The sequence below is a fragment of the Oncorhynchus mykiss genome, chromosome 9, assembly GCF_013265735.2.
Source record: "Oncorhynchus mykiss isolate Arlee chromosome 9, USDA_OmykA_1.1, whole genome shotgun sequence".
NCBI lineage: Eukaryota > Metazoa > Chordata > Actinopteri > Salmoniformes > Salmonidae > Oncorhynchus > Oncorhynchus mykiss.
The window spans coordinates 20,179,928-20,206,987 of record NC_048573.1 but is presented as its reverse complement, the minus strand read 5'-3'; the positions used below and the strand labels follow the sequence as shown (position 1 = coordinate 20,206,987).

Genomic DNA, 27,060 nt, shown 5'->3' with positions numbered 1-27,060 from the left:
ACAGTAAAACTAACATTGTTGGAAATTAGAGGAGAGAGTACAGATATTTGATAGCCGAGGGCGGCCCGTTTTGTGCTGAGCTACGATTTGATAAAGGCTTAGATTAATTCAATTAGGTCAAGAACAAACAAGGTTGAGAGAGAGAGGGGGGAGGAGGGGGGAGAAGGGGAGATAAAGGGTCATTGAGTTAGTCACATCACAACTTACAATGAGATTAGTTAGCTATTGGAAACCAAAACCCCACAGGAATAAGGGTGTGGGACAGGGGGGAAATGTCCTCCCAATGTTAGAAGCAGGTAAAATTGCCCTCCCCCCAAAACAAATAATATTTTTATACATTTTGCTAGACTTTTATTTTGAAAAACGAGTCGTCATATTAGTTTAGGGACTTTTATTCGGAGGTACTTCTATTTCAATGCTAGAATGTGAGTTACTTCCACCTCACTATCAGTTGTTAATAACAGTGTGGCAGTGTGTGGTGAGAGAACACTACCATCCCTACCCACCGCACCGGGTAAAGCAATTGTTGTTGGCAACAGCAAAGTAAGTTTAAAGTAAAAATTGTATGAATGTGAATAAACGTGGATATGTTAGAACGAACATGAGCAACTATAAGCTTTCTCCTGGTTGTACCTAGTTAGCGTTACATTTACAGTTTAGTCATTTTTAGCTTTGTCAGGTTTTATCTAACTAGCTAATGCTGGGTAGTTTTGGCTGTGTGAAAAACTGATACTGTATGTTCTGAAGCCAAGAATACTTGCTAGCTACAGAACTACTTGCACAATCACTGTCTTAGTCTTCCTCGTAGGGTCAGCAAGTTAGCAATGGATGCGCCACCAGTCAAGAAGATAAAAAAAAGTTATTGGCAACTGCCCGTACACCACCCCTGGAAAACTAGCTGGTGAATTTGAGTGATTTCAGATTAGATGTCAGTAGCCCTTTCCTGCAGTCAAATGACCCAATCGCCCTCTAGTGGTCAATGTTATTCATGTTTTTCATAATTTCATCGTTAATAAACAATAAGTTCATAGACTTATGATCTATAATAGTGTAATAGAGTACAAAACGGCAGTTTAATTGAATATATCCACTTAACAGTCACAGGTATTCAGTACAGAATGAATGGCCCTAATAAAATAAAATTAAATACCTAAGACTGATTAGACTGTACCAGAGTAAATGCCCCTCTGCAAGGTCCCCTTAGCCTTGTACATTTGCCCAATTGTAAGCTAAGATTGTCTGTATCCTTTTCTCAGAATTCCCTAGAAATTAGCATTTAAAACCTGTTTTTAAAAATCGAGGGGACCTAGAGCTGTTGCGGTGACCATATTACTGTTTAGTCACGGTAATTAGGCTTCTCCAAGCTCTGATGCTGCTGATGGTCATTAGTAGCCTACCAAACTGCTTGTTACTCAGCACTCTATTATCCCTCTAATCACTCAGACATCAATGCAAATGCAATTGAAAATCTAATAAAACACATCATGAGAGACCATGAGCTCATGTTGCGCAACATTTCTATAGGATATGTAATTGCGAGAGAAAACAGGGTTTTGATGGCCTCTATTAAAAAGAGGAGGATCCTATCAGTTTTCCATAGGCTGGGCCTACTGTATTCATTTCTCAACTTTCCTAATATTAAGCACATTTCTTCTCTTTACAACAGGAGTATAGCCTACCTGGCTGGCATGAAAATGAACCACGGGAAAAGCGTCCTCCATTCGCTATTTAAGTGCATAGATGACATGTATTTTTTTTGAGCCAGGTGCATGATAATGGCCATTTAAAAATCCAAATACATTTCACACATATATTATTCAGTATATGTAAAGACAAGATTAAATCAAGAATATTCTGATGGGTGACAATATTAGCCTATCACTTGTGAATGATGCCCAGCATAAGGCAAGAAACAATGCCTTTTTTTGCTCCTTTTTCTAATCAGTCACGCACCTCATGTAGCCTAGCCCATAGGCCTATATGTTTTGATAAGGTTTGTAATCACAACTAAAGTGGCCAAATAACTTTTAAAATGAAGCACATTAATTGGCTTTACAAGGGGTGTAGAGCCTAACTGGAATACATACGCAGCGCGTGAGTTTCAAGTTTGGGAAAGATCATTTTCACCATAAAATGCACCTTTATAATGAAAGCATTACAATCATAATAACATTTGCGGTCACTTTTTATAATGGTGTTTTCCTTCACACGGCCTACTGCCGTGTACCATTGCTACGCTTTTAATGTGAAGAAATAGCCTAATAGTTTATTACATTTTAAGATAAAAGTTCTGATCTGTTGTATCAGCCTCATTGCGTAAAAACTTATTTTGATGCTAGTTTTTGTATTAATTTGGGATCTATTGCATCCCACAACTGTCCCAGAATATGTTTGGAATATTTATTTCTCGCACAGTATAGAATAGCTCAGCTTTTTTAATATGTGGAATAATAGATAGACATTGGTAATTGCTTTTTATGTTTGTTAGGCCTACTCCTCTTGTTGTCTGACAAAAAGTAAATGTGGACAGTTCTTCCAATACCTTCAATATACACTTCGGAATTGGATAAGTACGCCCGCATTTGCATCCCGGAAGTGTCTGTCTTCACTTGTAGCCTGTGAGAAAGACCTGATCACGTGATGGAGAGCCATGTGAGTGAGAGGTGCTTCGGAGCATGCAGCACTCAGGGAGAAGGGAACAACGGCCACTGGCTGCAAAAGGAATATATTTATGGTATTTTTTAATCCCTCTTTTTCGTGATTACAATCTTGTCTCATCGCTGCAACTCCCCAATGGGCTCGGGGGAGGCAAAGGTCAAGTCATGCGTCCACCGAAACATGACCCGCCAAACCGCACTTCTTAACACCCACTTACTTAACCTGTAAGCCACCCACACCAATGTGTCGGAGGAAACACTATTCAACTGACAACCGAAATCAGCTTGCAGGTGCCCGGCCCATCACAAGGAGTCGCTAGAGCGCGATGAGCCAAGTAAAGCTCCCCCGGTCAAACCCTCCCCTAACCCGGACAACGCTAGGCCAATTGTGTGCCGCCCTATGGGACTTCCGGTCATGGCCGGTAATGACACAGCCTGGGATCGAACTCAAGGCTGTAGTGACTCCGCAACAATGCGATGTAGTGCCTTAGACCTCTGTGCCACTCGGGAAGTCTGGCATTGATTTTTTTAAAGGTGCATTACTGCCACAGAAAGGGAATCCCACTGGGAAATTCATTCAAATTGTGAATGAGAGACTGATGAAGTGTGTACAGCCTACACAATAAACAAAGCAGAGGTCATGCCTTTCAAGCAACTTTTTTCAAATCATCATTAGAGTCACATCATGCAGCCTCACAATGTATTAAAAATAAAAACATATAGCCCAACATTTGTAGAGTTATTTAAGTTACATTAATAACTCTAAATTAAGCACATCGGAGTATCTATTTCTTTATTAACCACTCAACACAGAATAGCACTCCCTCAAATCGTTTGGAGAAAATATCCTTTGTATTTTATTCAGCTTTGTTCAATTGTATTTTTCATACTATAAAATAATATTAAATAATAGCATGGAATTTCTAACCAGATCTTGTTTTCTAAATGAACTAATGTAGCCCAGATCAGGACCTAACATAAGGACAACTCAGAGTATGCTATTCTGTTCTTCTGAAATAGACTGCATTTTCTTCATATCATGTTTCTTTAGAACTGTCTAAAATAAATCATTGATTTATTGGGGAGGTGGATTATGGATTTATTAGACTAAAATGTAGATGTCCCAAAGGTCTGCATCAGTGGCTTGTGGTGGTTATCAGTGGTTATGTGAGGAAGCCAGGAGATACTAAATGTGTTTATGATAATTAACGGTCAATTACCGTGAGACCAACAGTTATTTGCTTGACAATCACCGGCTGACAAAATTTTGTGACTGCCACAGCCCCTGCACGGGAGTATGACTCCACTGACAATGAAACTCTGTAGTTGGGCTTAGTTGGCCAGTCCACATAAACTGACAACCATGTAATAGCACGGGTACCATTTTGGTTCCAAAGCTCCAGGACAATCACATTCTTTCAAAAATCCCCATGAGAATGTTATTGTCATTAGAAGTTTGGCTCCAACATGGAGGACGGTTTCCAGACAGAGTAGTTAGGTAAAGTAGACTTACGGACGCAGGGGCGGAGTGGGGAGTGCCCCTGTTTGTAACCAGGGGCGCAGCGGTTGCATCTCAGTCCCATCACGCCATCCCGACACAGACACTGTCCCGATGTCTGGTTACACCAGAGCCCCACAGCACCCATAGGGTGACACTGACACGCTGAGAGAGCAGGAGAAGATGGAGGGATGGGAGGAGAGAGAAGGTTAACGTCACATAGTAAAGAGCATTGTATTAATAACCTTTGATTGCTCCTAATAAAGCTTCTATGAATGTACAAGAGGGAAAGAGAGAGAGAGAAGAAAAGAAGCGAGGGAGAGAGAGACGACAAACACAGAGAGAGGGAACGATGGAGGGAAGACAGATTAAAGACGACAGAAAAAGGAATGGTAGATAGGAGTGAAAATAATGATACATGGACACAGCAAACATGGAAATAGGATGTAAAAGGATGAATGATATAGCAGTTTAGAAGGAAGGAGGGAGAAAGGTAGAGTTGGGGTCATCGAAAGGGCACAGATAGAAAGAGGAAGCTATTCTCTAGTAGGTCTGTTTTTCCTCCAGTAATGTAGTCTAAACAAACCCTTACAGATACTTCAAACACCTTTAAGTAATTAGCTCTAAGGGCAGGTCACTAAGGCTCGGAAAAAGGTTGACTTGGCCGGAACATTGATCAAATAAACATGGTTCGTTTATCTATCATTGGTGATTAAATCACATAATATTATGACACATAAATAGCACTAATGTAACTTCCATAAGTTACATATCTATGGCCTACAAATACACTGAGTGTACAAAACATTCAGAACACCTTCCCTCAGAACAGCCTCAATTTGTTGGGGCCTGTTGGCCCAGGTTGACTCCAATGCTTCCCACAGTTGTGTCAAGTTGGCTTGATGTCCTTTGGCTGCTGGACCATTCTTGATGCACACGGGAAACTGCTGAGCGGGAAAAACCCAGCAGCGTTGCAGTTCTTGATACAAACCAGTGCGCCTGGCACCTACTACCATTCCCTGTTCAAAGGCAGTTAAATCTTTTGTCTTGTCCATTCACCCTCTGAATGGCAAACATATACAATCCATGTCCCAATTGTCTCAAGGCTTAAAAATCCTTCTTTAACCCGTCTCCTCCCCTTCATCTCCACTGATTGAAGTGGATTTAACAAGTGAAATCAATAATGAATCATAGCTTTCACCTGTACATATGCTTTATCGTTTAGAAATGAAAGCACTTTATCTAGTCCCCCCATTTGAAGATGTCATAAGTATTTAGACAAGATTCACTTAGATGGTATTTAAGTATGTTTTGCCAAAAAGTAACCGAATGGTGAATAATGATTGGAATAAGATATGATTTTTCGTAACACTTCTAAATGAATCCTGATGATGCCATGGTTAAGAAAAACCGTGAATGAATCGTGAATGAATGAATGATGCGTGAGAAAGTTACAGAGGCTACAACCAAACACGCTAACCTCTCACCATTACCGGTGGAGATTAGCATTTGTTTTGGGGGGGGGGGGGTGATCTTTGGCTCTCTGTAGCTTTCAAATGTTTTATCATTCACAATTCATCAATTCATTCATGATTATCTGTAATGATTATGCATGATCATCTGTGGATGCTACCTACATTAATGTAGACCAGTTCAGAATTGTCTTCTTTTCTTACTTACAATAAAAGGGATCCCCAAAAGAACACACTACTTTATTCACCATTCAGTTCCTGTTGGGCAAAAGACAATCTGAAACAACCAAAACAAGCTGTGAATGAATCCAACACATTTGTAAAGTCACAAGCTTGATGTTGTCACTGTATGAAAGGAATATGGGACTAAATGTTACACTTTTGATGCACTATAAGTGAAATTTGTCCAAATACTTTTGACATCTTCAAATGGGGGAACCAGAAACATAAAGGTTGTTCATTTCTAAACTGTAAAACTGATATGTATGAAAATACCCTCAAATAAAATAAAATGTCGCCAATATAAAACATTTGATCTCAAATCCAAAATGCTGGAGTATAGGGACACATTTGAAATGCTGGCTGCACTGTCCACGTACACACGGAGGGGAGTGTATTTATGGCCTGGGTGCTAGTCTGTTGCTGCTCTCTTGCCAACTCCTTGTTACTCAAGTCAAATGTGACATGACAATTCCATAAGGAGTTAGCAAGAGCTGAAAGAGACTATATATACTTACATTAAAAATATATATACTAAAACAACAACAACAAAAATATATATACTAAAACAACAACAACAAAAATATATATACTAAAACAACAACAACAAAAATATTTAAAAAATGAAAAGCTGAAAGGGACTGGCACCAAGGCTAAAATATCTCATTCTAATCTAGTTACATTTCTCCAATATTGCTATAACTGCAACCCCCTTGCACTTGCACGGCACACACACTCAATCACACACACACGCACCTGCATGTGTCATGTGCATGACCTCACTCCATTAAAAGTGGTTATATTAGGACTTCGGTCAACCGCCCCAAAAGCATGCCAGAGTGTCACAGTCACTTAGAACATGTGACCAGTCAAAGGTCAAATGTCAGGGTGGATTCCAGCCAGTGGTAACAACATGCACACTAAATCCAGTCGACTAGCATACAGAAATAACTGTCCTCTGTCACAATGTAACTACCTCATAAACACTGTGGAGGAGGCTGGAACCCAGACACATGTAGGCATACCTTGTAGACTAGCAGATGCACAAAGAGAAACAGATATCCTAACAGATGCAGATGCACACACACTTGGACACACACTGATCTCTGCATGGATAAGATACACAGCTGGTCTGTGCGACTTAATACAGGCACAACCGCTTTAATGTGCACGCACACGCACACACATAAACACACACACACTCTCTCCCTCCGTCTCTCTGACTGACGTTGGCAGGTCTTGCGATGGGTGGGGGGCTTGCTGTGGTCTCGGGTGTATCCGTTCTGGCAGTACTGGCAGTGGCGCCCCGCTGTGTGATGGCGACACTTCAGACATACTCCCCCGCTGCGCCGGCCCGACTGCTGGAACACCTCCATGCTGAACCGACACTTAGAGGAGTGGCTGTTACACTCACACGCTGGAGGCAGGGAGGGAGGGAGGGAGGGAGGGAGGGAGGGAGGGAGGGAGGGAATTCATTTAAATAAAGGCAGTAAAGTTTACATCCATGATCCAATTTGCACACACATACATACACACACGCACACACAGACACAGTAGTGGGGGGTGTGACTCACAGACGCACGGTTGTGGCTGACTGGGCGTGGCTCGTTGCCAGGGCCTGTCGTAGTAGAAGTCCTCACAAACATCGCAGTCCGTCCCTGCTGTGTGGTGCTCACACACACACACCGCCCGGCCCGCATCATCACGACGACACCGAGAGGCATGTCCATTACACTTACACCTGCCACCCACCTGCAGGTCGGAGAGGGCCAGGGCGGGCCGGACAGGGGGGGTGGAGATCAATGGAGAGGGAGGAGCCAGCTCAAGATTCCGATTCGCTCTCACTTTCTGCTGGTTGTTCCTCCTCCTCCGAAGTTCCCGCCCTTTGTAGATTCTCCCCTGCTTGCTGTCGATTGTCCAACCACAGATGCTGCCTTCCTGACATGGACTCCAATGGTGGCCCCTCTCCCTCTCGCGGCCATGCCCTTTTCCTTTTCCGTTTCCTCTTTTGGAGATGTCTATTTCCATAGTGTCTCCTTCTGACTCCTTCCGGGTCACGTTGTGTCTGTCCTCTCCCCGATCCCCCGACCCTTTGTTGTATCCTCCTCCGTTCCTCATTCGTTTTTCTGTCTTTTTTTTCTCCTTCTCCACAAACCCCCATTTATTGTTGTCCCCATTCACCTTATCCACCTGTCCCACCACAGCCTCGTACTTTGACCCTGCCCTCCACCTCAGAACACCCCCACCCGCTCCCTCCCCCCAACCGACCTCACCCCTTTTCCCCTCCGAACTCCTCACCTCGGTCTGCTGGGACTGGGTCACCTCGTGGAACACTAACCGTATGTCCGTGGCCGTCACCCAGTCCTGCAGGGTGGGGCTGTAGTCAAAGTCAGGAGAGGAGGGTCTTCCATCTAGGGTGGAGAAGGCCAGCAACATGCCTCCCCGGTGCCTCTGCAGGGGCCGGGGGTCTGAGCACAGAGGCTCCGTCTCCTGGTGCCTGGTCTGGGCCACCGTCTGGGCCTGGAGCCCAAACTTCCCGGGGCAGTCGCTGGAGTAGTGCTGCATGGGCCTCCAGGTGCGCCCGTGGTCCATGGACTTGAGCACGGATAAGGAGACGGGGTCTGACGGCTCCCCCTGCTGGCAAAACTGCAGGCTGATGTAGGTGACCTCGAAGCGTCGGCCCAGGGGAAGGGTGAGGACCCAGTCCCCGCCGTCGAGGCCTCCGGGCTGGGCCGTCCAGCAGGTCAAGTTGTGGGGGTTGTGGAGGTCCGTGAGGGAGCTGACGTTAACAGCTTTCTGGTCGGGGGGTCCTCGGAGGGAGTGGGCGGTACTGACAGGGACACCGTGAGCGGCATTGATGAATTCCGACAGGCAGTGTCGCGGACGCCCATCCAAGTGGTAGCAGGGGTCATGGGGTGAGGTCCAGCTCAGAGGGGAGTGAGAGAGGGAAGGGGAAAGTAGGGAAGGAGGGAGGAAAGTGAGGAAAAGTAGGAGAAAAGGGAGGGCCAAGGAGGGGAGAGGGGAGAAAGGCAGGAACATCATGTCATCGAGCCTGTGGGAGAAAATACAAAAATTAACGATTTTAGGGGATAAAGTGACAGGGCGAAATCATAAAAGGAAAACATATTGATGAATTTATGTGACTTGCGGTTGGAGCCAAAGGGAGGGGCCGTCTGAGGTAGAGAGACCACCGGTGCCTTTATTGAAAACACACCAGCTCGCAGCACCACCATGAACATTTTAACATCCCTTGTATCCCTCATACAATCCAACCAAATCTACCTCCACCCTTAAACAGGCCTATTTCTCTACCCAAAAACAGCCTTTAAAAACCCATTATCTTGGCCCATGAAGAGCGGATGAGTGTAAGGATGAAAGCATATACCGAGTGGATGAGTGTATGGATGAGAGTGTATAGAAACCCAGCCCATAAGTCGTGCTTAAGTGTATGGATAAAAGCGTGTACAAAGTAAAGAGCGTATGCAGAGTGGATGAGTGGATGGAGGAGAGCGTATAAAGAGTGGATGAATGTGTGGATGAGATGGATGAAAGCATACAGAAAACCAGCGGGTCTGTACGGGATGACAAAAAACAGCTGGGTCTGAAAACACAAGCTGGGCAGCATCCATCATCTTTATGGTCCTCCTTTTAAATCCTTCTCCCGTCGCTCTGCTCCACTCCACTCCACTCAACGCACATGGGCAGGAACCCGAGTTTTGGAGAGCCCAAAGTGTGGAGGGAAATGGAAGGAGAGAGAGAGAGAGAGAGAGAGAGGGTGTGAGAAAGAAAGACAAAGAGAGGGGAAGGAAGGAGAGATAGAGCTTAGCGTGGAAGATGGAGGGAAAGATTTATAGAAGAGAACGCGAGAAATGTGTGTTCAGCTTCAACCCCTGTACAGTCACTTCCTGTGAGAAGACAAACACAGACTTGTGTACGTCCTTAGTGTGAACAGATTCCCTTCCCTCCTAAAACGGCTGGTGATGTGTTAAATGTATTTGTCGGCCAGGAATTGATAGTGATACCAGAGAAGGTTACTTCATTTGTGCCTGCAGACATGGGCGAACAATGCGTCTACTTTTCCTGCCAACATGATCTACAACAAACTTTGCGGTTTTATAGACAGACGGATAGGCTGGGGGCAAGCAAACAAGACTCCTACCCAACACTTCACACCAAGCAATTTACAAAGACACAGATTGTTAGGATCCATCTCTTCTCCAGGCCCTCCTCTATTTCTCTGTAAATGTATCTCTGCTATGCAGTGGGTCTGTCTCGCTCTTTCCCTCCTCCCCTTTTACTCATTCCCTCTCTACTGGCACTGCATTATCTCTCTCATATATATATATATTAGTGTCAAACACTTGTTAGGACATCGTCAATCAAGACGCAGTGATTGACGATGTCCTAACAAGCGTTTGACACTAACAGTGCCGTCAGTGGGGCTGTATAAACCAACCCCATAGGAGAGGATAGAGGATAGAAAAAATGGTTGGGAGTCACCCAGGGCTAGTCATCACACTCAATTATACCACAGCCCGAAACTTGAGGCTTCTCTTAGGACTACAGCACTATAAGTGGCTCCGGGGGGGGGGGGGGGGGGGGGGGGGTTTACAACGGAAGTTATTACTCAAGTCACCCCCCAAAACGTGTTATGATTCCCTGCGAGCCCCCCAAAAACCAGACTGTCCCAACCTGGCTCGGTGGGATCGGGTGGAGGATGAGGCTTGTCAGGTATATCGGGCGGCTATGTTTTGGGGTGTCGTTGGAAACGCCACGACCGGCGGCTGAGGTGACGAGTGGTCCGACTGCAGCCCCTGTCCTGCTCTGACGCATTCCTGGGGTCCGGTGTGCACCCCTTGAGCATTCCACACGTGTTGCAACATGCTCCGTTGGGAACCCGAACAGCCCGCTAAAAACTGAGCCTCATTAATTGATCGACTGATTAATTAGGTCTCGGGTTTCATATTGGCGTCAGGGTGGAGGGTTTCGCTCGAGGGGAGAAATGGGAGGCGAGATGGGGAGTGGGGATGTCTGGTACAGTATAATCAGGGGAAGAGATGGTATAAGGAGGTAAAGGTGGTGGTGGGGTGGTGGGTTAGGGGAATTCATGGAATGATTCTTTAAAAGGGGTTGTGGTGATGGGGGAATGTCTGAGAAATTCAGACAAGATGCTGTTGGTGGGTAGGGGCGTAAGGGGTTAAGGGGGGTTAGGATACAGAGGCGAGGGGATTGTTTACTATTCCCCATGACGTTATTTGCACTCGTCTTTCTAGGTAACATTACCACTAATTAAGCATAGCCTCCATAACAAACAACATGATGGAGGGAAGCTTTTCAGAGAGGAGCACTCAGCACAGGGCTCTTTAAAGTACCCCTCACCATTCTCTGTGCCCCCAGGCCAAATCCAGACCCTTACCCCCCTCATCCTTCTCCGCTCCGATACCAGATCGCCAGTCTGGCACCTGGAATGTAACCCAGCCACCAGATATTGTTTCAATGTTTTTTCTCAGTCACTTTCCATAAATTCACACACCCAGCATGTCGGAAGAACACGGTGGATGAGTGGCATTCCTCTTTAATAGAGCTTTAAAGACGAGAAGAAGACAGGAAAAACATTCATATCCCAAATATTGTACAACATAGAAGTAACTGACAAAATAAAGGAAACACCATCATAAAGTGTCTTAATGGGGCGTTGGGGCACCACGGGCCAGAACAGCTTCAATGTATTTTGGCAGAGATTCTACAAGTGTCTGGAAGTGGAATTCTATTGGAAGGATGAGACACCATTCTTCCACAAAAAAATCCATAATTTGTTGTTTTGTTGATGGAAAACGCTGTCTTAAGCGCAGTTCCAGAATCTCCAATAAGTGTTCAACTGAGTTGAGATTTGGTGACTAAGACGGCCATTGCATATGGTTTACACAGTTGAAGTCGGAAGTTTACATACACCTTAGTCAAACACATTTAATCTCAGTTTTTCACCATTTCTGACATTTAATCCAACTAAAAATTCCCTGTCTTCGGTCAGTTAAGATTACCACTTTATTATAAGAATGTGAAATGTCAGAATATTAATAGAGACAATGATTGATTTATTTCATCACATTTCCAGTGGGTCAAAAGTTTACATACTCTCAATCAGTATTTGGTACCATTACCTTTAAATTGTTTAACTTGGGTCAAACATTTCGGGTAGCCTTCCACAAGCTTCCCACAATAAGTTGGGTGAATTTTGGCCCATTCCTCCTGACAGAGCTGGTGCAACTGAGTCAGGTTTGTAAGGCCTCCTTGCTCACACACACTTTTTCAGTTCTGCCCACAAATTTTATATAAGATTGTTGTCAGGGCTTTGTGATGGCCACTCCAATACCTTGACTTTGTTGTCCTTAAGCCATTTTGACACCATTGTGGAAGTTTGCTTGGGGTCATTGTCCATTTGGAAGACCCATTTGCGACCAAGCTTTAACTTCCTGATTGATGTCTTGAGATGTTGCTTCATTATATCCACATAATTTCCAGTCCTCATGATGCCATCTATTTTGTGAAGTGCACCAGTCCCACTTGCAGCAAAGCACCCCCACAACATGATGCTGCCACCCCCTGTGCTTCACGGTTGGGATGGTGTTCTTCGGCTTGCAAGCCTCCCCCTTTTTCCTCCAAACATAACAATGGTCATTATGGCCAAACAGTTCTATTTTTATTTCATCAGACCAGAGGACACTTATCCAAAAAGTATGATCTTTGTCCCCATGTGCAGTTGTAAACCGTAGTCTGGCTTTTTTATGGCGGTTTTGGAGCAGTGGCTTCTTCCTTGCTGAGCGGCCTTTTAGGTTATGTCGATATAGGACTCGTTTTACTGTGGATATAGATACTTTGTACCTGTTTCCTCCAGCATCTTCACAAGGTCCTTTGCTGTTGTTCTGGGATTGATATTCACTTTTCACACCAAAGTACGTTCATCTCTAGGAGAAAGAATGCGTCTCCTTCCTGAGAGGTATGACGGCTGCATGGTCCCATGGTGCTTATACTTGCGTACTATTGTTTGTACAGATGAACGTGGTATCTTCAGGCGTTTGGAAATTGCTCCCAAGGATGAATCAGACTTGTGGTCTACAATTTTTTTGCTGAGGTCTTGGCTGATTTCTTTTGATTTTCCCATGATGTCAAGCAAAGAGGCACTGAGTGTGAAGGTAGGCCTAGAAATAAATCCACAGGTACACCTCCTATTGACTCAAATGATGTCAATTAGCCTATTAGAAGCTTCTAAAGCAATGACATCACTTTCTGGAATTTTCCAAGCTGTTTAAAGGCACAGTCAACTTGGTGTATGTAAACTTCTGACCCACTGGAATTGTGATACAGCAAATTATTAGTGAAATAATCTGTCTGTCAACAATTGTTGGAAAAATTACTTGTGTCGTGCACAGTAGATGTCCTATCTGACTTGCCAAGACTACAGTTTGTTAACAAGAAATTTGTGGAGTGGTTGAAAAACGAGTTTTAATGACTCCAACCTAAGTATATGTAAACTTCCGACTTCAATTGTATTTCTTTCATGGTCATGACACCATTCAGTGACCACTATTGCCCTGTGGATGGGGTCATTTTCATTCTATGGCGGCATAGCCATGGTAGTCAAAATAATGGCCTGCCCAGCACTTTTATACATGATCCTAAGCATGATGGGATGTTAATTGCTTAATTAACTCAGGAACCACACCTGCGTTGAAGCCCCTCCTTTCAATATAGTTTGTATCCCTCATTTACTCAAGTATTGCCATTAATTGGCAATTAATAGGCATATCCATTACAATAACTTATCATGGAGAATCACATAATTACCGGTTTTCCAGAGTAAACATGAACCGATCACTGACATTGAATACTATTTCACGCTTACATCATATACTGTATATACTAAAGTATCCAAACGATTTGTCAGCAAGGCTTTTGATGATGTAACTTTTCAAAAAACCTTACATAAGCGAATAGTGTTTAAGTAAGGTCAATGATGTCTCTGGAGGGAGGCAGTATGCATGGTCTTTAAAAGCAGGGGCGGGCAGTGTGCTCAGCTGTGCTCGGCTGGCGAAGGCCTGGAGAAATACTTGACGACAACCCGGGCCATGTTTACAGCACAGTCTAACATGGTGGGAGTTAGCTAACAGGAGAGTCTTCTGCTCATGTTCTCACAGTAAGCCTCCAGTAGAAATCTGCTCTAAGACACTTTGTATAATCGTTCGTTCCTTCATACTTATGAGTTCAATGAGTTGTCATAGGGTCAAAGGTGTGAGGAGTTTCAAAGTAGCGCTTTGGGTTCAAACAGTCTGCTCTGTAAAATCCCGTCACTTCCACCAATTGTTTAAAATACTTTGCTACTGTATGTTCTGTCAACGTGTGGGGAGGTTGTGCTTTGAGGGCTTGGATAATAAGAAGTTATACTAGGGGTACTAAGGGAGAGATGAGATAGGATACCAGGCTGTAAGAGAGGCTTATGAGCGTGGCAATGGGGGTGAAAGAATTGGGTTAAGACACAGAGAGCATAAGGGCACTGAGAGAGGGATATCATTATATGGGTGTAAGAGGGTGGTTAGAAGCGTGTAAGAAGGTGATAAAAGTAGGGAAGAAGTGGAGGATACGAGAGTAAGACGTTGACATATTAAAGGGAATACGGGGCCAGAGGGATAGGAGGGGGATTTGGAGAGGGCTAAGTGGTGTACTGTGGGTGAAGGAATAAGGGCTAATAAATTGAGAATATGATGTCATTAAGAGGGGACATGGGCAGTTGTGGGCAAGGAAGATATCTGTCAGCTCCCCTTGCCTCCGTTCCACTCTGCGGTCTAAATCTGTGTCTTTTGGGGCTGTGTATCTGGAGCAAATGAGCTGGATTTGGCCTGTCTCACACACTTTAACATTCCTTGTCATGGGCAGCAGTGTAGAGCACTACCCAGCTATTCCGCAGCCCAGCCACAGCCTCAGCACGACCATTGAATACAACATGCAAGATGGAGGCAGAGGAGACAGTGTGCTTTGTAAACAGTAGGCTTTGTTCATTCGTTATTGTGCAATATTTGATATGGTTGTCTGATGCACTTATATTAAACTGGCTAAATAGCTAAGGGTAAAGGATGTGGCTTATTAAAATACCACGAGGAGTGAGGAAATGAAAAGAACAGGCTAAGAAGTGATAGAAATCATGTTCAAACAACTCTGGTCCACAGTGGATGACTTCTTTCCAGAACATACAGTGGGGCAAAAAAGTATTTAGTCAGCCACCAATTGTGCAAGTTCTCCCACTTAAAAAGATGAGAGAGGCCTGTAAATTTTCATCATAGGTACACTTCAACTATGACAGACAAAATTAGAAAAAAAATCCAGAAAATCACATTGTAGGATTTTTTATGAATTTATTTGCAAATTATGGTGGAAAATAAGTATTTGGTCACCTACAAACAAGCAAGATTTCTGGCTCTCACAGACCTGTAACTTCTTCTTTAAGAGGCTCCTCTGTCCTCCACTCATTACCTGTATTAATGGCACCTGTTTGAACTTGTTATCAGTATAAAAGACACCTGTCCACAACCTCAAACAGTCACACTCCAAACTCCACTATGGCCAAGACCAAAGAGCTGTCAAAGGACACCAGAAACAAAATTGTAGACCTGCACCAGGCTGGGAAGACTGAATCTGCAATAGGTAAGCAGCTTGGTTTGAAGAAATCAACTGTGGGAGCAATTATTAGGAAATGGAAGACATACAAGACCACTGATAATCTCCCTCGATCTGGGGCTCCACGCAAGATCTCACCCCGTGGGGTCAAAATGATCACAAGAACGGTGAGCAAAAATCCCAGAACCACACGGGGGGACCTAGTGAATACCTGCAGAGAGCTGGGACCAAAGTAACAAAGCCTACCATCAGTAACACACTACGCCGCCAGGGACTAAAATCCTGCAGTGCCAGACGTGTCCCCCTGCTTAAGCCAGTACTTGTCCAGGCCCGTCTGAAGTTTGCTAGAGAGCATTTGGATGACCCAGAAGAAGATTGGGAGAATGTCATATGGTCAGATGAAACCAAAATAGAACTTTTTGGTAAAAACTCAACTCGTCGTGTTTGGAGGACAAAGAATGCTGAGTTGCATCCAAAGAACACCATACCTACTGTGAAGCATGGGGGTGGAAACATCATGCTTGGGGCTGTTTTTCTGCAAAGGGGCCAGGTTGACTGATCTGTGTAAAGGAAAGAATGAATGGGGCCATGTATCGTGACATTTTGAGTGAAAACCTCCTTCCATCAGCAAGGGCATTGAAGATGAAACGTGGCTGGGTCTTTCAGCATGACAATGATCCCAAACACACCGCCCAGGCAACGAAGGAGTGGCTTCGTATTAATAATTTCAAGGTCCTGGAGTGGCCTAGCCAGATCTCTGGAGTGGCCTCTCCAGATCTCAACCCCATAGAAAATCTTTGGAGGGAGTTGAAAGTCTGTGTTGCCCAGCAACAGCCCCAAAACATCACTGCTCTAGAGGAGATCTGCATGGAGGAATGGGCCAAAATACCAGCAACAGTGTGTGAAAACCTTGTGAAGATTTACAGAAAATGTTTGACCTCTGTCATTACCAACAAAGGGTATATAACAAAGTATTTAGATATACTTTTGTTATTGACCAAATACTTATTTTCCACCATAATTTGCAAATAAATTCATTAAAAATACTACAATGGGATTTTCAGGATTTTTTTTCTCATTTTGTCTGTCATAGTTGAAGTGTACCTATGATGAAAATGACAGGCCTCTCTCATCTTTTTAAGTGGGAGAACTTGCACAAGTGGTGGCTGACTAAATACTTTTTTGCCCCACTGTATAACAATATGCACCCTGGGCTAAGGCCTGTACGATACATTCATGAGCTCTAAATACACACTGATCAATTACACGAACCTACCACTCTTCCACTGTGGAACTGAACCGGACACCTGCTTGGGCATGTTATCGCGATCACATCTGACTAGTAACACCTTTGTTAATTTCCAATTGTCCTTAGCCCGTCTGAAACATAACGCAGCATAGAGACAAGGAGAAGAGAAATGCGCAGTATTCTCCCTGTATTCCCAAACAGCATTCCTGTCCGCTCCAACACAGGGTGTTATTCCACACGGAGCAGATTCCAGCAGCACTGTTTTAGGTGTAATAATCTAATTTTAGTGGGGCGGTGAGGAGGTGCAACTGACAGCACGCACAAAATGGATTATCGCCGCTGCTGCACGTATCTTTAGCAGGCCCTGTCCCTCAGGTTCGCACCTCCAACGCGCCTGCTATGGGCGCCCCTCGGCCTGAAGTCCAGAAAGGAAAAGGGACGACACGAAGATGATTTATAAAGGGAAAAGCTTTTTAAAACAGGCCAGACAACTCAGCTTGGACATATTTCAGGGATCGAATAAGAGAACGTATGCCCTAAAGCACATGTCAAACTCATTCCACGGAGGGCCGAGTGAGTGTCTGTGAGTTTTCTCTCCTCCCTTGTACTTGATTGATTAAGTAAGGTCACTAATTAGGAACTCCCCTCATCTGGTTTTCAAGGTCTTAATTGGAACTAAAAACACCAAAACAGCAGACACTAAGCCCTCCATGGAATGAGCTTGATATCCCTGCCCTAAATCAGAGGTGTCAAACTCATTCTACAGAGGGTCGAGTGTCTGCGGGTTTTTTGTTTTTTCATTTAAATTAAGACCTAGACAACCAGGTGAGGGGAGTTCCTTACTAATTAGTGACCTTAATTCATCAATCGAGTACACGGGTGGAGCGAAAACCCACAGACACTCGGCCCTCTGTGGAATGAGTTTGACATATGTGCCCTAAAGGAAGCGAGGCTATTTCGCTCAATTTTGCTCTGGTTCTTGTCCCAGGCTAGTTTATAACCTATCACACAAGTCGACAACGTGCTAAGCAAATCCATGGAGGTTTCGCCTCAATGTCGATATTGAAAAACAGATGGACATGAAATCATGGTTCGTGATTTCATCTTCAAGTAATGCCAAAAACAACCTCGGGCGAAATTAAAATGAAAGTGAAGCCCATTTTACTAAGTGGAAGACGTGTCATTGTGGTATTCACAATTAATTGCAGGCCACAGAGAAACGACAATAAGAATCCTCGAAAAATATATTTTGACCACCCATTGACTTAGATTTAGAACATGCCTATTAAATCCCATTTAAAGCATGCAGAAGAAGAATTAGGCCTACAAAATCCCGTTTGATATAAATTCAATTGACCGAAGATTATGACAAGATAATAGATGAACATATTGTAGACTATTTGTGTTCTGTTAATTAAATCTCCCTCGAAACATTTTTCATGGCGACAGAGGCGAAGGTGAAATCTCTACAGATACATGCAGCGTATGGGCCTGTGTTGACCTTGGAACTCGTTAAACGAAACATGTTGGAGACAATTCGATAGAAAATAATATGCGTTTGGAATTTGAATTACCAGGCAAAAAGCTACATTACCGTTTTTCTCATTAGAAAATATAACTTAATAGCCTTTTTTGACCAATAAATCACGAATTGTTAAGCCTATTATTAGTAGTATAATTATTGTTATTGTTATTATTATATCAATAAATTGAATGATAATTGAATAATAAACCTAGTCAATAGAGATTATTTAAGGAAAATTATTTAAGGAAAAAGAGCAATAGCCTACTGTTGGCTATATAAATGTTCCCCAATCTTAATTCAATCAATTGAAACCCGAGTTTTACTCTGGGGTGCATCCGGTTTAGAAAAATGGATGTAATAAATGAAACACCCTTTGAAGAAAAATAGTTGGATTGGTTCATTTAACACAAATGTCTATCAAATGTAGTACGATTGTTTTCGTCCAGGGTCACTTGCTGCGCGCCGCCAAATTGTCTATAATTGCACATTCCAGTAATTATGCTCAATTTGCTTCATCTTGCAGAGACAGAACCTGATGTAAGGCTATATTGTATTCTACGCAGTTAAGTGTTATTATCTTTCTGATCACACACTTAATCGCAATTTTCGTTATTTTCTCGAAATAAGTTTAAGCTATTTATCATGGCTGTTGTCCCTGTAGAAACACATATGCCCAATGGCATATCGCTGTTTTCTAGAGGGAAATACGATAGGCCCTAGTCATATAATAATAATGATTCGTCTTTTATTATTGTTATTATTATTATTATTATAATTCAATTCAATTTAATTTAAACCTAAATAAAGGGGAGCCCGAAACAGAATAACAGTTCTGACAATAACCTTAATTTATTTGTGATGATGAACGTATTAATACATTTGCAAACATCCCCTTCATGACTTATACTGTTATGGCTTATACTGTATATCAGCTAGTCCTAAAAATATTGAGACATCTCTTGAAATGACTCTCAATTCAATACTTCCAAAATCTTAGTTTTGACAATGAAACTCTCCCAACTAACTCAACAGGCTTTTTAGATTTCAAATATTTAATTAACATAATCACACAAGAATAATTATTACCTTAGGTTAGGACATTAAGATATTAAATAAACCCTAGTCTACCGTCATAAAACAATAATCCAATGAAAATGGTCTCAGGCTAAATTATTTCATATATTTAGCAATAATACTATATTATGCTCAGATATGCCTATATTCCCATGAAGACAACAGGTTTATATCAAATCAATCTTCAATAAAATAAAGTGTAAATCATCATTTGGATACATAAAGCCTGCAATGGGTTATAGCCTACCCATGGAGAGTAAGTGACTGCGTATACAGTACTTATAGCGCGAACTTTGGCACTCTCACCGGGTCCAAATGATCAACTTGTCAATGCCTAGTCCTTCCATTCTAAATTTAAAACAGGTCTACGAACCTCCGTGAGAAAGAAACCACAGCGAATAAAGAAATATAGGCTACACATAAAAATGTCTAATATGAGAACACTCACCATGTGCGTCTCAATGTTTGATCTCCCTTCGCTCGTGACGGCTCATGCGGTCTTAATCAATATAGGGGCGCAACAAGTGTACAGTTATCCGGCCGCCCTGTGCTGTGCATATGGAGTGGGGATTCAACTCGCTGCAGCCCGCCTCAGTAAGGGGGCGTCCTGTCCTGACGTCAAGACCCCGCTGCTTCTCTCAACTCCAACTCACATCTGCACAGTGCCCTACTACAGTGCAGGGCGAGTCAGTCTGGCGGACAATTTGCAGATAGATAATTAAGACAAAGTGGGCCCAATTACCTAGAAGTTCATCATTGCTTTTGTAGACTTCAATCTCCTGTCGCAATATTTGTTCTCGTTTTCCAAACGTCAAATGGAAAAAAAAGTCGTTGAACCACATAGGCTAGAAGGGGATAGCTCTCACGTGCAGTATAGTGAGTAAGCACTAACGTAGCAGATGAACTAAAGCAGACACAGATGGAAAGCAGGAAATAAAAGAAAGAGAATGGATAGATGATGGGGGATGGAGGGAGAAGCGAGTGACTGAGAGAGGAGGAGGAAACTTTCCCAGAGAAACCCCATAAAACTGATTGATGACTTCTCTTGAGGAATGTTTCCCCAGGTGTGTGTGTGTGTGTGTATGTATGTGTTCAAGTAGTTACTCGGAGTCATTTAGAAATGCTATCCTTGGAAGGGTGACAAGAGCAATCAAATACATTGAGGGGAGAAATGGTACAATTGTGCATCACCATTACATTTTGGCAGAGTTTACATACTGTAACCTACCACACTATACAGTTTTGTATAGTGACACTATACAGTTTTGAGACACTATACAGTTGAGCTCCCAGTTAGGTTGAGGAGGAACATTGCTTCTATTTGACGGCTGGGTTAATAAAGCAATGCAAGTCAATGGGACAGAAGCTGTAAAGACAAAGAAGGTATAAAGCAATAAAGATAATAAAAAAAAAGTAAATCTGTATTAGGTGTGTGTGTCATACTGTCAGAGGGTAGAATAGCAGGTGTCCTGCCAAAATCTGCACCCTGCAGCAAGACGTAGATTGATGTAACTAATAAAACGGCAGGCTAAACAAGACGAGGCAGTGATATTTGCCAGACTTTCCCCTCATCATAAGAGTAAACATGATGATCGTTCTTGACAGAATCAGAACAGATTTCACAATAAATGTACCTCCATTTCCAGGGGTTTGCTGCCTGTGAAAACTTCACATTTAAAGTGTTTTGACATCATACCACAAACACTGATAATAGTCATACACAAGCTTCAAGAGCCCAACTGTGGACAGAGTCATTTTTATTCAAGGCCTTTGTCTGCAGGTGATTCTCCTTTATTGGTTTCCTGAACCTTCATGTTGTGGCCAGCTTGCCAGTAGATGACACAATTATACCTGCAGATACTGACTGTCCCATGATGCCACAGCAGAGAGAACCAGGAACTGGGGAGGAAGAGCACAACCCTGGCAGCCTCCTCATGTCACCTTCCTCCCCGGGTTGCTCCCATATGGACACAGGACCCAATGACCCTACTGGCCCGGCCACCAGAGCTCGTACTGTCTGGGGGCAGTGAGGATCACCTACCCACTGGAGACGACAGTAGTCTCCCCAGAGGAGAACTCTGGTGCTGCATAGACACTGTGTCCTGGAATAGACAAAAACACACGAGGGACAGTAATAAAACTAAGGTGATTTGGTGACATTTTCTTGCAAGCAACTTCACCACAGTACAAAAAAAAGCATTGGAGAGTATTGGAGAGTTACAGTACAGTGTATGCAGGCTTTTGTTACAGCCCAGCAGTATTTCAATCATGTATTTGAATTGTAGAACAAAAACGTGCATGAACTGTAGCTCTCTAAGACCAGGGATAAGAGACTGCTGCTCGGCCCCTTATGTTATTTTCTATTGAAGAACTAGAGAACAATGCAATGCTAGAAGCCACCCACTCGGTCTGTGACAGTTCCGTTCACATGTGTTGGAAGCAGACGGGGAGCAGATTGATGTGCCACAATGGATGAAGACCTGCAATAAAAAAAGAAGTTAAACATTACCAAAGACTTATTCAGCAGAGTGTAACATTAAAACAAAGTGTAGATATAGATGAAGGCCGTACTGCCTGTACTGTCATGTAAAACATGGTAACGTGTCAACTCGGTACGTTCTATTTTAATCTTCAGCATTCAAAATATTGTTAGGCACCGAACTGAAGCTTGGGGACACTCGGGATCAACGGTCAAGGTGGAGATCAAAAGCTTTAAAAGGTCAAAGGTCAAAGTAAATATTATATGTTACCTTGTCTTTCATGTGGAGCAGGGAGGCTTCGTCCACAAAGGTGAAAATATACACTGGCCAAAAATATAAACGCAACATGCAACAATTTCAAAAATGTTACTGAGTTACAGTTCATATTAGGAAATCAGTCAATTGAAATAAATTCACCAAGCCCTAATCTATCGATTGCACATTACTGGGAATACAGATATGCCTCTGTTGGGCACCGATACCTTAAATAATGGTAGGGGCGTCGATCAGAAATCCAGTCAGTATCTGGTGTGACCACCATTTACCTCATGCAGCACGACATACTGTATCTCCTTCATATAGAGTTGATTGTGGCCTGTGCAATGTTGTACCACTCCTCTTCAATGGCTGTGCGAAGTTGCTGGATATTGTTCGGAACTGGAACACACTGTTGTACACGTCAATCCGGGGCATGGACGAACTGGGATATTTTCAGCTTCCAGGAACTGTGTACAGATCCTTGTAACATGGGGCCGTGCGTTATCATGCTGATACATGAGTTGATGGCGGCGGATGAATGGCACAATGGGCCTCAGGATCTCGTCACGGTATCTCTGTGCATTCAATTTGCCTTTGATAAAATGCAATTGTGTTCATTGTCCGTAGCTTATGGCTACCCATACCATGATCCCACCGCCACCATGGGGCACTCTGTTCACAAAGTTGACATCAGTAAACTGCTCGCCAACACGACTCCATACACGCTGTCTGTCATCTTCCCGGTACAGTTGAAACTGGGTTTCGTCCGTGCCAGTGGCCATCGAAGGTGAGCATTTGCCCATTGAAGTCATTTACGATGCCAAACTGCAGTCAGGTCAAGACCCTGGTGAGGACTACGAGCATGCAGATGAGCTTCCCTGAGACAGTCTTTGACAGTTTGTGTAGAAATTCTTCAGTTGCGCAAACTCACCGTTTCATCAGCTGTCCAGGTGGCTTGTCTCAGTTCAGCCCACAAATGAAGAAGCCGGATGTGGAGGTCCTGGGCTGGCGTAGTTGAACGTGGTCTGCGGGAGGCCGGTTGGATGTACTGCCAAATTCTCTAAAACAATGTTGGAGGCAGCTTATGGTAGAGAAATTAATCATTCTGGCAACAACTCCGGTACACATTCCTGCAGTCAGTATGCCATTTGCACCCTCAAAACTTGAGACATCTGTGGCCTTTTATTATCCCCAGCACAAGGTGCACCTGTGTAATAATCATGCTATTTAATTAGCTTCTTGATATGCCACACCTGTCAGATGGATGGATTGTCTTGGCAAAGGTGAAATGCTCACTAACATGGATGCCCTTCCAGAGTGAAAAGAACCTTGTCGTGACCCTGGACAACACCCTGTCGTTCTCTGCAAACATCAAAGCAGTGACCCGCTCCTGCAGGTTCATGCTCTACAACATAGAGTACGACCCTACCTCAAACAGGAAGCGCTGCAGGTTCTAATCCAGGCACTTGTCCTCTCCCATCTGGACTACTGCAACTCGCTGTTGGCTGGACTCCCTGCTTGCGCCATTAATAAACTCCTGAAACTTATCCAGGACGCAGCAGCCCACCTGGTTTTCAACCTTCCCAAATTCTCTCATGTCACCCCACTCCTCTGCACACTCCACTAGCTTCGCATTCACTAAAAGACCATGGTGCTTACCTACGGAACAGCAAGAGGAACTGCCCCTCCCTACCTTCAGGCAATGCTCAAACTCTACACCCCAACCCGGGCACTCTGTTCTGCCACCTCAGGTCTCTTGGCCCTCCCACCCCTACGGGAGGGAAGCTCCCGCTCAGCCCAGTCCAAGCTCTTCTCTGTTCTGGCACCCCAATGGTGGAACCAGCTTCCCCCTGAAGCTAAGGAAGCAGAGTCCCTGCCCATCTTCCAAAAACATCTGAAACCTTACCTCTTCAAACAGTATCTTAAATAATCCTCCTCCTCATCTCGACCCCCCCCCCCCCCCCCCCCCCCCCCCCCCCCCCCCCCCCCCCTTCTAGCTCTGACTCTACTGATAGCTACGTTATTGACGAAAAATATACTTTATGTGCCTGTGATATGTGGTTGTCCCACCTAGCTATCTTAAGATGAATGCACTAACTGTAAGGTGCTCTGAAGAAGAGCATCTGCTTAAATGACTAAAATGTAAATGTAAAATGTAGTTAATTATTTGAATCAGCTGTGTAGTGCTATGGCAAAAACCAAAACATGCATCCCTTGGTGTCCCGAGGACCGAGTTTGGGAAACCCTGAACTAAAGACATGTAATCAACAATGCTAGGAGGCACAAATATATTCATCTAAAAGTACTGAATTAATGAAAATGATTGATCCCCAGAGAGGGAATTTGGTTTGTCATCAGCATCAGACGGGAACAATAGACCAGGAAGCTCCAGCGGGGCAGGCTGACAGAGCTGGAGGTGGCCCAGCACTCCTGCAGAGTCAGGACCAGGTCGGGGTGGCTTTTCTCCAGCACCCGCCACTCCGCGTACACAGGTTTCCCCAGGACCTTGGTGACAGGGTAGTCCTCCTTTGGCCAGATGGAAGATGGATGGAGGTTTTAAACCAGGGGTGTCTCTCTTCTAATGTGGCTTCTTCTCCTTGTCTATTTTCCTTCAATCTTTCGGCAGGTGAGAGGAAGGGTGCCAGACCAACTATATTCAACAAAAATATAAACGCAACATGAAACAATTTCAATGATTTTACTGAGTTACAGTTCAAATAAGGAAATCAATCAATTGAAATTAATTCATTATTCCCTAATCTATGGATTTCACATGAGTGGGCATAGGCGCATCCATGGGTAGGACTAGCTCCCAAGTGGGTGGGCCTTTGCCCTTCCGGGCCCACCCATGGCTGCCAATCAGAATGAGTTTTTCCCCACAAAAGGACTTTATTACAGACAGAAATACTCCTCTGTTTCATTAGCTGTCCGGGTGGATGGTCTCAGACGATCCCGCAGGTGAGGAAGCCAGATGTGGAGGCCCTGGGCCGGCGGGGTTACACGTGGTTTGCTGTTGGCCATACTACAAACTCTCTAAAACGATGGAGGTGGCTTATGGTAGAGAAATTAACATTAATTTCTCTGGCAGCAGCTCTGGAGGACATTCCTGCAGTTAGCATGTCAATTGCACACTCCCTCAAAACTTGAGACATTTGTGGCATTGTGTTGTGTGACAAAACTGCACATTTTAGAGTGGCCTTTTATTGTCCCCAGCACAAGGTGTGCCTGTGTAATGATCATGCTGTTTAATCAGCTTCTTGATATGCCACACCTGTCTGCTGGATGGATTATTTTGGCAAAGGAGAAAAGCTTACTAACAGGGATGTAAACAAATAGAAATAAGCATTTTGTGCATATGGAAAATGTTTGGGATCTTTTATAGCAGCTCATGAAACATGGGACCAACACTTTACATGTTGCATTTACATTTTTGTTTGGTATACATTGGCAGAATCGCAATTGCATTTCCGTGACTCCTCGCTTCCTTCTCAAAATCCATTGGATTTTAGGGGACCTCTGACTTTGTCATCCAATGGGTTTTGAGAGGAGGCGAGGTGTCAAGGAAATGCATTTGAGATTCTCCCAATGTATGAGCAATTCAGTTATGTTAGTGCCTATTTCAAGGAAGGGATCGTTTGAACGTGTTTATGTCAATCACTACCTCTAGTCAATTAAAGCTCCACGCGCAGGAGTGCTTGGACCTTGGCAGGAAGGGGCGGAGGAATCGCTAAGACCTAATCTGACAAAATCAGTTCTGGGTTATCTACACTATATTATAAGCCTGCGAGAGGAATGTACACATTATTCATTTAGAGAAACCATCAATGCAACTGTATAGCGATATTGTCCCATTGTAACTCTGGCAGAGCGTCCTTCCATCGCCTCGTATAAAGATGACAGAACATTATCATACGACAGAGTCCTCTTCACCCTCAGATGAAAAGGTATTGCAATAGTGGTTTGATTAAAACATCAGGAGTAACACGTCTTTCTATGGCAGTCAATGCCTGTGTGATTTATTTGTTCTATTTCAGACATACCTGTACCCTAGTGCCACAGGCTTTGACTGATGTCAACAGGGCTGCAGGCGGATTCATCATCACCTCCCTCTCCACCCTTTCCTCCCTGTAGACTGACAGTGTATAAAGTCCAGATGAGGTTCGATTATGTTTCAAGCCAGCACACCACAAACGGACCATCCTTGTTGCAGTGGAGAGTCACTGAGAGAACATGGCAGTTTTATGTGATGGGTAGGTCTATCTCTCGGACAAATATAATGAAATTCGATTGGATGTACAAACAGCCAACACAAATCCATATAGCCCTACATACGCACATAAACAAGATGTCAAGTCCTACCATCAGATCACAATTCAATGTAAACAGCATAATGGGCCTATCTACATTTTCATAATAACACTGATGGCTGTCAAAACAACAGCTCAAAGAATCACAATCAGCCTGATTTATATTTGAACAAACACACCACAATGGTTCACTCTGGTTTACCAAACAACAATTTGGCTATAAAGTCAGAGGCCATCAGAACTAAGAGACAAAAGCTGAGCCAACAGGGTCCACAATGCTTCCCTTCACACAGCTTTTATGCGAGGAAAGTCATACTGTACAAAAAAATTCTGACACCTGTGATGGAAACAGGAAGTTTAGGTACAATTTAATAAATGCAGACAGATAATTCATTTGTTCAACAACGTGGGAATTTTTTGTGTCAGTAAAATTTCATACGCGAGAAATGGTGGTGGAAAAGCCTTTATGCGCAAATATTGCTATAACAACCAACATTTTTGAAGTAATCTTGGAGTAACAGCAGTATGTTGTATGGTCCTCCCACTACAACTAGGGAAACCATGCAGTTCTTTAGGATACAGACATAGCCATATGAAGTCGTTTGGGGGTGGGGGTGCTGCAATTTTTTTGCCGATGTTTGCAGAAAACCCC

At 43.6% G+C, this 27,060-nt stretch overlaps 1 protein-coding gene across 2 annotated transcripts in view; it reads right to left on the bottom strand.

Moving 5' to 3' along the window:
- Positions 1-20,261, bottom strand: part of LOC110531712 (netrin-1) — a 24,512-nt gene extending 4,251 nt beyond the window's left edge. Inside the window, exons 1-4 of one of the 2 annotated variants that reach the window (XM_036987537.1) lie at positions 19,812-20,261; positions 7,421-8,898; positions 7,075-7,263; positions 4,171-4,320 (exon numbers count right to left, since the gene is read on the bottom strand). In XM_036987537.1, the coding sequence (XP_036843432.1) occupies positions 4,171-4,320; positions 7,075-7,263; positions 7,421-8,888 (1,807 nt within the window). In that variant the 5' untranslated portion in view covers positions 8,889-8,898; positions 19,812-20,261. Of the gene's footprint in view, positions 1-4,170; positions 4,321-7,074; positions 7,264-7,420; positions 8,899-17,086; positions 17,159-19,811 lie in introns of those variants that run through there. The other variant, XM_036987538.1, reaches the window with a different exon arrangement.
- Positions 20,262-27,060: the final 6,799 nt, after the last annotated feature.